Source organism: Sceloporus occidentalis, unplaced genomic scaffold, assembly GCF_023333645.1.
Source record: "Sceloporus occidentalis isolate IW3139 unplaced genomic scaffold, rSceOcc1.0.p SCAF_255, whole genome shotgun sequence".
NCBI lineage: Eukaryota > Metazoa > Chordata > Lepidosauria > Squamata > Phrynosomatidae > Sceloporus > Sceloporus occidentalis.
The window spans coordinates 653,307-667,450 of record NW_028317235.1 but is presented as its reverse complement, the minus strand read 5'-3'; the positions used below and the strand labels follow the sequence as shown (position 1 = coordinate 667,450).

Here is a 14,144-nt window from a genome sequence, read left to right as displayed (position 1 = left end):
AAACTACAGCATAACACCCATCACTCTCACACACTTACTAATCCACTCTCACTGAATGTTTTCCTACCTTTCCGCTGGCACTGTCACTTTTCCCGCTACAGCTCCTTTTCCTCCTCCTCTTCATTCTTCCTCTTGGCTCTTCTTCTTCTGTGTGCTTCCGGTGCAGTGAGGGCAGAAGGGGGTGGGCGCGGCTGGATAAGGGCACATGAGATAATTTTTGATTCCTTATCTCTTGGTCCTCGTTTATGCATATGCCTGCTGTTTCACAGCTATGAGTATCACATATGGCATGTATTTATATGTGTGTTTGTGTAAATTTTTTATTAATGTAAATTTCATTCATGTAAATTAAAATTAAGGTTACATCTTTACAACTTTGTTACTGCTTCAATAATAAAAATGTGACACATTTTTTTAGTTCCCAGGCTGTCCAGACTACAGTATTTTATCCTTCATGGGTGGATTTCATGGTCGAACGATGGGTAAGAATATTTTTTATCAACTTCTCCAAGATTGGCGTTCATGAATTGATCAATTTATGAAGTATACCAATTTACACAAAAATTCCTTTTAAAGTGCAAAATGAAACAAATGTATTATGAAATCTATTTCTAAATGTCAACTTTAAAACAAGTAGTTTAGGAGCCAACTCGTAAGTCCATGTTAGATTTAGTGTTCACAAATGGAGATTTGGTATGTGATATTACTGTAAGTTTGGGAACGGGTGATCATCAGTCGATGAGGTTTAGTATATGAGCAGTGACACCACACAAAAACAAGTTTAAAATGCTTTATAAATTCTTTAGAAAATTGTATTAGGCTTGTCAGAGCAAAAATTAAGGAAACCACTGTGGAACACTGCAGTAGTGGCCATTTAGTATTTGTAGAAAAAAACAAATATAGACAGATCTATAAGATTAGGCAGAAAGAGGCAAAGCATGTTATAAGAGCTTCCGAAGCACGTACATAAGAGAGAACATTCCACTCATTAAAAGAGGGAGTTAAGGTTGGGGGTGACGATGTGAGACGCGCACGGTTGGAGGTGCGTTAGAGGAAGGCACGTAATGGCGTGACGACGCAGCGGTTCCGGCTATCGGACCACGAGGAGGTGAAGGAGACGTGGAAGAGGGCTGCCCTGAGGAGTTGAGGTCCCGGGGCATTGGTATAGGCGTCGGTGTTGGCGTCCTGTTGGCGTCTTATACCGCCTTGTCCCCGGTTCCTTGGCGGGTCCTGGACGCACTGAGGTCGGTGGAGAGGTCCCGATTGGGGGTGGCGGTATTGCCGGGAAATTGCGTCCCAGCGGTTCCAGCCTATATTGCCACAAAAGACTCCGGTGATACCCGGTGAAGACCACTCCGCCATAATGACCATACTGTTTTACAAGCTGAGTTAAAAATCCGGATTCTCTGAAACCGAATAGAATGATTTCTATTTCACACTTGAAAACGCAAGTACCAGCCTCTTCCTGTTTTTTCTTATTTTTCTTTTTTTGAAATCTGCCATTTATATATTTAATATCTATGATTCAATTATTGCACTATGAATTATACCATGCTATTATTGGTTTAATATATATTTTTTCTACAAATATTCTCAGTATAAAGCTGGGAACACTGATTCAACATAATATGGATGAGTGACTACTAAATGAATTAAGTGTATTAAGGCTATTCATGCTCTCATGAGAACCCTCAGAATAATAAATAAACGCTGGGAAAACAAAGCTATATACCACGTAGACTTCATCTGCAATATTTGGATCATAAGAAATACATCAAGATAGTACATAACTTAATAGACATACCATAATAATTTTTTCTGTTCTAATAATCAATATGGCTTCCAAAAGGGAAGAAACAAAATATAAGAAAAGGGAAAAGCGCGAACTTGATCAAAAGAAAGAAAAAAAGATTTCTACACTATTTTCTCCTTAGGGACCAAAAAAAATGGAGGAATCCCTATATCTTTCAGATGTAACTATAGATGAATCAGGAAGACAATCTATAAATCCTAGCCCTCAAATGACACAACAATGCATGGAAAAGCAGCTTACTCAATTTAAAGAGGAATTAATGAAAATACATAACGAATGGAAAACTGAATTTAGAAAAATGGAGGAAAGCCTTAAGCTAAATGAGCAAAAATGAGTACCTAGAATTTGAGATAAAATCTATAAAAGAGGATTGTATCCAGAAAGAAAGTAAGATACGGGTAGTAGCGCAAAAAATAATAGATTTTGAAGATAGATCCCGTAGGAAAAATCTAAGAGTCAGAGGCATATCTAAAGAAATAAAACAAAACGCCATGAGACCCTTCCTGAAAGACCTATTTAGGGATATGGGTGTCCTTGACGTAGAAAAAGAAGACATAATTGAAAGTGTTTATAGAACAGTTAAGCCTAAATCCATCACGGATGCAAAACCAAGAGATATAATTATCCGTTTTTCCACCTTTTACATGCGACAGAGAATCCTGAGGGCCTCAAGTGCGTACATATCCAAAATAGATAAGTTCCAACCTCTTCTTTTCTTTCAAGACCTTTTCTCTTTTGTCTAGTATCAGATGAGAGTTATTTAAAGATATAACTAAGATCTTGCGGGACAGGAATAAAAACTATATATGGGGATTCCCAGTTAAACTGATAATAAGAACTGGCAAACAGGTGGTTATTTTGCCCTCAGTTGAAGACGCCAGAAAATGGTTGAATGAGAATCCTCCTCAATGAGAAAGAAGATGGAAATAGAAATACGTGATAGCCGAACTTTACCTCAATTAAATTTATAATAAAATAAATTAAATTTTATATAATACACATATAATACACATACAGTACACACGTTTTTTTTATTTATTTTTTTAATGAAGGTTATATTACACTGGTTTCACTGGCCAATTTTTGAGAATTATTTTGAGAACATATGATATATGATATAAGACGCTCCTAAAGGGTTATAGGGAAGTTTCTCATCATATATATAGACACATTCTAATATCCACAGGACACACGGGGTTAATTTACCCCTTTTTTATATAAATATATGCACTTTATTTATTTATAATTCGTAATGAAAATGAAAACTGTGTTAGATTTGATCAATTTTTAATAATAATGTTTTATACTGATTATGAAATATTATATGAATGGAAACAGATTTTTACGATATACATATAATACACAGGTGGGGTTTTTTTTGCACTCTATTATGTTTACTGTGGGTGATCTGCTATGAAAATGGTAGAAATGCATTTATAAGAAGGGCATTTAAATTGCGCGTGATTATTAAGAATATATAATCTAAGTTACCTTGGTCATATGTATGAAGATGTATGAATAGTTGGGAATTTAAGAGAATATGATATAATGGGTTTTTTATGATGACTATATAAAGTTTATAATTATAGGCCGGATAAAAACTCATATCTACATGATATGAGGGGTTAATTTACTTTTATTTATTTATTTATTTGCCTCGCCGTTACGTACCGATCCTTGCTTTTTTTATGGTGGTACTATGATGTCAGAGTTACAAGGATGTTTTCTCTGGTTAATACATGGTACTTTGGGTTCCATAATTAATGTTGAATGTATGAATGTGAATGTATGTGTTAGGAAATTTATTCTTGTGACCTCCAATACTTTACAACGAAAATATTATATAGCTAATGAAAGAACTGATTAAATTTACTACATTAAATGTTCAGGGTCTGAACTCCCCACAAAAAAGATATTCTCTATTTGACTACATGAATAAACAGCATATTGATGTTTGCTCAATTCAAGAAACCCATTTGCTAAATGGGGATATTACCGTATTTGCTCGATTATAAGACGACCCTGATTATAAGACGACCCCCCAATTTTAATTTAATTTAGGAAAAAACAAAAATCCTGAATATAAGACTACCCTATAGGAAAAAAGTTTTACTAGTAAATATTAATTCATGTAAACTAATTTTCATATTTAATAAAAGCTATGATTGAGAAAAATATATTTTTATTTCCTATTACCGTATTTGCTCGATTATAAGACGACCCTGATTATAAGACGACCCCCCAAAATCTGAATATTAACTTAGGAAAAAAAGAAAAAGCCTGAATATAAGACGACCCCAAAGGAAAAAAGTTTTACCAGTAAATGTTAATTCATGTAAACTATTTTTTTTAATAAAAGCTATGATTGAGAAAAAGATTTTTTTTGTTTTTATTTCTTGTATTTTCCAACCTGTCCCCCAGTTACGCACATCTGCCCCCAGGCTTGCCACTCCAATATGGCACTGTGGCCCATGATATGCCTTTTAACCCTCTATATGCCACTGTGCCCCATGGTATGCCTTTTGACCCCCTATGTGCCACTCTGCCTCCAGAAATGCCTTATACCCCTATATCCCATTCTGGCATTTAGGGGGTTAAAATGCATATTATGGGGCAGAGTGGCATATAGGGAGGTATAAGGCATTTCAGGAGGCAGAGTGGCATTAAGGGAGTTAAAAGGCATTGTATAGAGCACTCTGCCTCCAGAAATGCCTTATACCACTATATGCCACTCTGCCATTTAGGGGGTTAAAAGGCATATTATGGGGCAGAGTGGCATATAGGGAGGTATAAGGCATTTCAGGAGGCAGAGTGCTCTATTAAATGCCCCCTTAACGCCACTCCAGAAATGCCCTATGCCCCCATTTAACACACACACCCTATACCCCCATTTAACTAACTAACTAACACACACACACACACACACACACTCTCCCCCCCCCCTTCCCCCGCTCTCCCCCCTCTCTTACCGGTGCTTCCAGCCGGGGCAGCGGGTTGACGTCGCCTTCTGCTGCAGCCAGAAGGAGGTGTGGCTAGCAGCGGGGGTTTGTATGCGTCCGTCGCGTATACTTTCCCCGGCTGTCAGAGATCAGAGTTCCCCGCACCGGTGCGGGGAACTCTGATCTCTGACAGTCGGGGAAGGTCTATGCGACGGACGCAGACAACCCCCGCTGCTAGCCACACCTCCTTCCGGCTGCAGCGGACGTTGTCTACGCGGATCGCGTAGACGTCAACCCGCTGCCCCGGCAACACAGCAGGAAGCACCGGTAAGTGTGTGTATGATGGGGGGGGGGGGAGTCGGGTGAGACAGGAGGATCCAGGTCCCCTGCAGCGGTGCGGGGGATCTGGATCTTAGTCTCCTAATCAGACCTCTATTTGAGGTCTGATTATAAGACGACCCCGATGAGAAGACGAGGGGTATTTTTCAGAGCATTTGCTCTGAAAAAAACCTCGTCTTATAATCGAGCAAATACGGTATTTGCCAACCTGCCCCCCCCAGTTATGCACATCTGACCCCAGGCTTGCCACTCTGCCCCATGATGTGCCTTTTAACCCTCTATATGCCACTCTGCCCCATGATGTGCCTTTTAACCCTCTATATGCCACTCTGCCTCCAGAAATGCCTTATACTCTCCTATATGCCACTGTGCCCCATGATATGCCTTTTAACCCCCTATATGCCCCTCTGCCCCATGATATGCCTATATGCCACTCTGGGGTTAAAATGCATTTCTGGAGATATATATATATATATATATATATATATATATATATATATATATATATATATATACTGCTAACAGCAATCACACTCCTATCAAGCCAAGGCCGCCAGTACATGCTGGAACCTGGGGATGATAGAAGTGTGATTACAGCCTCCCTATGCCATGCTACCACCCCCACCCCCCTTACACATCCATGCTATCACACACACACTCATTTACAAACATTTAAATACTCATTCATTCCATTAATCACACATACTTGCTCAAACCCCCCACCCCCTTACCTGAACTGCAGATCTCCCACTCGCAGACTTCTGCAGGGGCCCGGCTGTGCGAGCAACTTCTCTGGCCCCGCCCCCAGAGGAAGGAGGGGGGAGGTAGAGTTATGTGAGGACTGTGCTGTGAGACGCTGCTCACGATCAAAGTCCGGTAAGCAGCACGGCCCCAGCAGAATGAGGTCTGATTAGAAGACGACCTTGATTATAAGACGAGGGGTATTTTTCAGAGCATTTGCTCTGGAAAAAACCTCGTCTTATAATCGAGCAAATACGGTAATAGACTGAATAATAAAAAATATACAGTAAAAGAATATTCTTCTTTATTACATAAAAAGAAACGAGGCGTGGCCATTATAATTTCTAATAAAATTAGATCTGAAAAACGCCTAAAGGTAGTAATCTGTCCCCAATTAATCCATAAAGACCAGACAGGTTTTATTAAGGGAAGACAATCTAACGACAATACTCGCAAAATAATCGATTTAGTGGAATACGTATCTCTGTAACTGTGTACTGTCATTATATACAAACCCGACTGCAAGAGTAATAGGCCAAGGTTTCAGTTCAGAATGGTTTAATATTAATAACGGTACTAGACAGGTTTGCCCGCTAGCACCATTACTATATGTACTTACTATGGAACCCTTGGCATCCAGGATCAGGAACAATGGTAATATAAAGTAGACTTGCGCATTCGTCTTCGGGCGAACATGAAAACGAGCACGAAGAGGCCGTTTTTTTGTTCGTTCCGAAGACACGCCGAAGAGAATACAGTGCCGGCAAAACGTAGGAGAAGACGAAGACTCACAACCACGAAGAATCGAAGTGACGTCACGCTAAGGGTCTCGTCCAATGCCTGTGCTGCTGTTTTTTTAATTCTGAAGGCGCCTTTATAAGACCAGAGCTTGCCTGAGAGATCCATTCATTTTTCGCTGTGACTGCTTTGGCAACACTGCTGTGCTGCATCCGAGCGTTACAGAGAGATTGTTCTGTTCTGTGTGAGACTGGTAAGCCTTAGCCTGCCATTTCTCACAGTGTACTTCATCCTCACTTCAGTGCTACTTAATATAATTAATAATAATAATTTGATTAATTTAATTTTTTTTTTAATTTGTCATCAACTGTAGTGTAAGTGCTGTTGAGTTGACAGTGCACCCAGTGTCTCAGTGGCACTGGGGTGCCCTTGCCCTGGGCTGGCACTAGTGCCTACTGCCTGTCCTGCTTAAATAAATTAAATAGAATTTATAAATAATAATTTAATAGAGTCTATAATTTAATAGTTCATTATAATATTATATATATATATATATATATATATATATATATATTTGTCGGTCATATATATATATATACTATAGTATACTAGTGTAGAGTGTACTGTAGACATTCATCTACTAGTGTCTAATTTAAAATCAGTAATATTAATTAATATAATTAATAATTGAATTCATTATAAAATTATATATATATTTGTCAGTTATAGTTAGTAATAGTATACTAGTGTAGAGTGTACTGTAGACATTCAAGACATCTACTAGTGTCTAATCTAAAATCAGTAATATCAATAATTCTATAATTCTTTCTTATCTTAATAGTTAATTAAATTAGCTATAAATAAAAGTAATAATATTAATTAATTACTACTAGCGTATAGTTCAGCTAATCTTATTAGTACTGGTGCTGCAGCTCTATAGTTTGTGCTTTGTTTTAGCAACAGCAAGAGACCAAGTCAATTTTTCTTAATTAATAATCTTTCATTTTATTTCATTTGTTTTGCTCACCTCAGTCCAGTGAAGTGAACTTGTTGGGCTAGTGAGTGCAGCCGCATAAGTGCTGTGTTTTTTTTTGATCAGCAAGCAAAGATTTTCTCATTTATTTTACATTTTATTTCAATTTTATTAAAAGTACCCTTAGTGATTTGCTCACCTCAGTCCATCAGTGAAGTGAACTTGTTGGGCTAGTGAGTGCAGCCGCATAAGTGCTGTGTGTTTTTGTTCAGCAAGCAGTGAAGCTAACTGTTTTGCTGTGACATTTTATTTTATTTCTAATTCTTCTCAAGAAAAATTGACTGTGACGAGCTGTACTAAGCAAAGCTTCAAGATACTAGCTGTAGTACTAAAATAATTCTAATCTTCTTTAATCTTAATCTATAATATATTATAAATAATATATAACAATATAAATTCTAATTCATAATCTATAATATAAGTAATTCTAATTCTAAATTCTAATTCATAATCTATATTCTTCTATCTATAATACATAATATATAAGTAAATTATTTCTAATCTATTAATATTTATTAATTAATAAATCATACTGAATCTGATTTAACCTCACTTTAGCTTAGTGGGTTTGAGAGCGTCTGCCTAGAGGTAGACTTATAGTAAGGAAATATAGCTTTAGGCTAGCATAGTAGTAGGCTAAGCTCTTAGGCCCGTGTAAATTCAAATTAAAAATAAAATACTGCTAGTTATTAAATAGTTAATAATTTAAATAACTTTAGCACTTTGCCAGATTGCACACAACAGCACAGTGCAGTAGTGCATAGTTTTACTTTTTAAGCAGTAGCACTGAAGAGAACTTCCTCTAATTGTTTTGTCTTTAATTCATTTTTCCTTTTTTTTTTTTTTATAGTTTTTTAAACACTACACTACACTACACACACAACACAAAATTTGAAATGGATCCTCCTTTTGGGACTAAGGAGGGACAAGCTCCATCTACCACCACCACCACCACCAGCACCACCAGCACCACCACCAGTTCTAAGATGCAACCTTTGCGTCAGTCTAGTCGGCCAAGTAGGCCAAGCTCTTGCTTATCATTTGGGGAAGCATTGCTTGAAGGATCATCAAGTAAAGGAAAGGCACCAAAAGCAGGCAGTAGTAGTGCGGCTAGGCCCACAAGCTCTATGGTTTTTTACGGAAAGCCTAAAGCACCAGAAGCACGTTCAAAGTTAAAGGGTAGCACAAGTAGTACCAGCCCAGTGACTAAAAAGAAGTGCCGTTTGCCCCAAGCAGCATCTTCCCCATCCACAAGCAGCATGCAAGGTACCAAGCAGAGCCAAATTAGCAGCAAGACTCAGAGGGGTCCCAAACAAAAGCGATCTCATTCCTTTGTAGGGAAAACCACCACCACCGCCTCTACCACCACTAGTGCTGCGCCTACTGTTCCCACTGGTACCGCCACGCCATGTCCTCCTAGTACCTCTAGCAAGCCACCAAGTCCTTACAAAATTTTTGTAAAGACAGTTAGAGAGAGGGCTACACATAGTGGGACTTCACCTAGCGAGGTAGCAGAGGAGCCTGAGACTGAGAGGCCAAGTGCAGAGTCTATTCTTCCTGCTCGCACTACTACTAGTCACGAGTCTCACGACGATATCAGTCTTCGCTCCAGCCTAGCAGGAATTCCATTTGATCTGGCTAATGAAGAGCTAGACTATGAGCCAGAGGAAGTAGAGGAGATGAGTGGTCAGGAATCAGATTCCTCAGGGAGCAGTGTCCAAATGACTAGTGCACAATTTTCCCCTGAGCCTCCACCTTCTCCGCTACGATCATCACCATCACCACCACCACCAGCAGCAGCAGCAGCAAAACCTAGCAAATCTAAAGCATTTAGCAGTCCCACTATGGCCAGTACTGTTACCACCAGTCCCACCACCACTAGTTCTGCCTCTGTTCATCCACCCCGAGCAGTAGGAGCAGCACCCAAGGCACACTCCAAGGCTATGCGCGCCCCAATTTGGGAGCACTTTGAAAATGTTGAAGAAGGGCGCTATAGAAAGTGCAAACATTGTGGGAAGCTAATAAGCAGAGGGAAAGTGTCTGGCCATTTTACCAGTGCTAGCATGAAGCATCACCTCAGCACTCAACACAACGCTGTGCTATTGGGGAAAGATGCAGAAGTAAAACTTAGTGCAGGCAGCATAGCTGGTGGCCGTGGAAAAACCCCAACAGCTTCTTCTTCTGAGCCAATAGCAGCAGCAGCAGCAGCAGCTAGTGCTGGCAGCCAGAGACCAAGGCAGGTTGGAGCACTGCATGTCCAGCCCACCCTGGAACAATTTGTGGCATTCCAATCCAAAAGGTCAATGCCCAAACAGCAGGCCAATAAAGTAACGCGACTGATTGGTCAGTTCATTGCTGTTGGAGGGGCATCCTTCTCTATGATCGAAGGGGAGCCTTTCAAACAATTGATGGCGGCTGTGGCTCCACAATATACAGTTCCGTCACGTTCCACTTTCAGCAGGAACATTGTCCCCTCATTGTATCGGTCCTGTGTTGCAGCAGTGAAAGAGGAGCTTTCCAAGGCTGCTGGTCAGTGTGCTCATTTCACTACAGATTTGTGGAGTGCACCTAGCGGCCAGCATGCCTTTCTTTCTTTGACAGCACACTGGTGGCAGCCCGGTGTGTCTAAGGAAGCTGCTGCAGCAGGCTACCGATCTTTCCTTCTCCATGCAGAAGTGATGGATGAAAAGCACACTTCCCAAAATATTCTGCATGCAATGAGGAAAATGTTTAGCCTTTGGGTGGGAGCAGAGGCGGGCACCAATGTTGAAGTTGGTTTTGTGGTAACTGACGGAGGTGCCAATATGGTGAAAGCGCTGCGAGATGGTCATATTGTTGGTGTGCGCTGTGCAGCCCACATCATCCATCTTGTAGTGAAGGCAGCAATGTCAGAAGGAACTAATGTGGCAGCAGTAGTTCTGTCCCGCTGCAGAAAGATCGCTGGGCACTTTCACCATAGTGTTAAGGCTAGCCAACTTTTGAGGGAAGAGCAAGAGAGGTCAGGTCTTCCCGTACACTGCCTACGCCAGGATGTCAGTACACGGTGGAACTCCACGTTAGACATGCTGGAGAGGATTTTGGAGCAGCAGAGGGCAATCCATAATCTTGCCTCAGAGCACAATATTGGGATTACCTCTCCATTGAATAGGGAGGATTGGACAGTGATCGCCCAGCTAGTGGCAGTCCTTAAACCATTCAGGGATGCCACAGAAAATTTAAGCTCAAACACTGCCAGTCTGGCCCAGGTAATCCCAGTGTTCTCCCATCTAGGCAGCAAGATGGATGTGTTCCTTGGAAACCGTGAGGCTGTTCAAGGTGGCACTCTACATCCTGATGTAGCAGCCATAGCCAGGAAGCTGAAGGATCTGCTAAAAGTACACCTTCGCAAACGAATGGAAGACAGTCCCGAAATGATGCTAGCGTGCCTTTGCGATCCAAGAATTAAGGGAAAGCTAGCTTTGAAATTTAATGTTCTCAGTAGTTACCGGGAGCAATTGGTCAACAAGGTGCGTGACTGGCAGCGTAAAATGGGAATGCTGTCCGAGGAGGGAGAGGTGCAGGAGGAGGAAGAGATGATGTGGTCTGCTACTCCTAGCAGCAGCATCAGCAGCAGTGCCACAAGCAGCACAACACAGCTGAGTGGAGCAGCTGCGTTTTGGGAAGAGGCACTTGGGAGTATAGTTGGACCATCTGACAGAGCTAGCAGCAGAAAGGAGAGTAGTGCTGCTGAAATGGTCAAACTTTACCTCTGTGAAGTTCCTTCTGCGCCTAATGTTGATCCTCTTAGCTACTGGGATGAAAAGAAGAGTGTGTGGCCTGCACTCTCATGGGTTGCGCAGCAGCTACTATCATGTCCGCCAAGCACTGTTCAAAGTGAGCGCGTGTTTTCTATGACTGGAAACATACTGAGTCCACAGCGCTCACGCATGGCACCTCATCTGATGGAGCAGATTGCCTTTCTTAAATTCAATCTGCCCAAGTTGGGTTACCCAGCTCTTAGCTTGGAAAGTTAATTTTTTTTCTCTGTAATGTTTAAGGTAGTTTCTCCCCCTGGTTGCACGTGTTTGTGGTGTGGCAACGTCTGCTACCTCCGCCGGTGTAGCCAATTTACGCTAGGGCCTAGTGTCTGAGTTCTGGAAGTCCGCTCCCAAACGCCATGGACTGACAGACTTTCATGCTTTGCCCTGGGGTGAAACAGGTGAGCGGGTCGTCAATTGTCCACTCATTCACCTTTTTCCGTTTCCAACGCTGCTGCTGGTGGTGGTGCCAGTATCTTTTGCCAGTTCCTGGCTGAAATCATGCCTCAAATGTCCCTAATGGAGAGGGTAGTTTCTCCCCCTGGTTGCACTTGCTGCGGTGTGGCAATGCCTGCTACCTCCGCCGGTGTAGCCAATATACGCTAGGGCCTAGTGTCTGAGTTCTGGAAGTCTGCTCCTAAACGCCAAGGACTGATAGTCTTTGGATGCTTTGCCCTGGGGTGAAACAGGTGAGCGGGTCGCCAATTGCCCACTCATTCGCCTTTTCCAATGCTGCTGCTGCTGCTGGTGGTGGTGGTGGTGCCAGCGTCTCTTCTCTGCCAGTTCGCTTCCTGGCTAGTGTCATGCCTTAAATGTCCCTAATGGAGAGGGTAGTTTCTCCCCCCTGGCTGCGTCTGTTTGCGGTGTGGCAACGCCTGCTACCTCCGCCGGTGTAGCCAGCTTACGCTAGGGCCTTGTGTCTGAGTTCTGGAAGTCCGCTCCCAAACGCCAAGGACTGACAGTCCTGTCCCATCTAATTTAGCTATCTAGGTATGCAAAATACACGTTGGTAGTTATAGCTCGGTAGGTAGCACTAGTATAAACATTAAATAAATATAATAAAGTACTAAATAATAAATCTAACTTTAAAATACATTTAAATAAACCCCTTAATTTTTTAAAACCCATTAAAATTAAATTATTATTTAGACATAATACATCTTTAACCAAACCAGTGCACTGCTACTAATCTTAAACATAACCGTACATTAACCCTAAGCTATTTTTTAGTTCTTGTCCAACATTTTTCCATCCGCATACCTGCCAACACACCTAAGATTTTGGTGGACAGTCCTGCTTTTTTCCAGTCCTGTCCAGTAAAAGTTGGGTTGTTGCAAAGTATGCCATTGTGAATAGGTAGCAAATGTTAGGCATGTATTACAAGTGGTCCAAAATCAATTTAAAAATTTAAAATAATCCCTATTCTTTTATTAAACATCTATGGATGTGTGACTGTGTATGATAAACGGAGGCCAAGTTCCTTGGAGCATTTGTCTCTAGGTCATTTTGTGTACAGTACACCTCAGTACGTGTGTGCAACTCTATTGGTTGTTTCGGCAGGGGGCTGGCCTGCCATCAACGAATGAAGTGCGTTCTGCAATTCACTTGTTGATGCCAGACCAGCCCCCTGCCGAAACGACCAATAGAGTTGCACACACGTTCCTTCACGGCAGCTACTGCTGCTCCGATGTGTTGTTAACCCCGTATTAACCCCTGCTAGGCAACCGGGAAGGAAACGAAGATTAAACGAGCACGAAGAATGTCCGCGAATATTCGCCCGAAGAGAAGACAGGAACGGGCGAATATTCGCGGAATACGAAGGTTTTTTTCCCCCCGAAGACAAGCGCGAAGACGAACACGAAGAGCCCCCTGGTGCCCATGTCTAATATAAAGGGAATTAAGATCGGAGACACAGAAAACAAGATTAGTTTATATGCAGGTGACGTTATGATATATTTATATGATCCAGTTTTTTCTTTTTTTTTCAGCAGGCTAGATGGGCTGAATGGTTTTTATGTACCAATACATTCCGTGTTTCTATATTTAATAACCAATTGTTTTTACTGATTTAGTGATAACTCCTAATAATTACCAAATAAATTTTTATTTTTCCAAGCAGCACGGTAGCTACAAATCTATATATACCTCATATACCATCATTCACTAATTTTGAAATCACATTTAAATTAATTCCCACTATTTATTTAATTCATGTGTTTGAATCAAATTTTAGATGTTGAAATAAGATGTTTTAACTAAAACTGATACAAGCTCTTCATGAGATTGTAACTAATTATTTTAATTTAAGATAATGGTTATTATTACCACTAACACTTAATACGATTGTATGAGCAAAACTCCATGGTTCAATCAATTTTATCTACATCTTAATTAAATCGAATGATGATTGATGTGTACTAATGCTTAAACATGCTGTATTCAATCACTTTATGAACCTGAACCTGTCACGTACAAGTAGTTAGGAGACACCGTGGTCAGGTAGGACTCCAGGACAGAACAGGTCAAACAAGCCGAGGTCAGGTTTCCGGGGAGCAGGATAGTCATATAACGTAGCCGAGGTCAGGATTCAGGAAAACAGGATAAACGTAAACGTAGCCGAGGTCAGGTATCAGGAAAACAACGAAGTCAGACGAGCCGGGGTCATACACGAGAATACAGGAACAAAAACGCTATCTGGGTACTAGCACAGGGCATAGACAACCATCAGAAGGCAAGGTGAAACT

General features: G+C 41.1%; 1 protein-coding gene across 2 annotated transcripts in view; it reads left to right on the top strand.

Moving 5' to 3' along the window:
* LOC149275960 (4-aminobutyrate aminotransferase, mitochondrial-like) overlaps window positions 1-14,144 on the top strand; it is a 280,567-nt gene that overhangs the window by 200,329 nt on the left and 66,094 nt on the right. For both annotated transcript variants that reach the window (XM_089504079.1, XM_089504080.1), the window contains one exon: window positions 419-482. In XM_089504079.1, coding sequence (XP_089360205.1) covers window positions 419-482 — 64 coding nt within the window. The remainder of the gene's footprint in view (window positions 1-418; window positions 483-14,144) is intronic.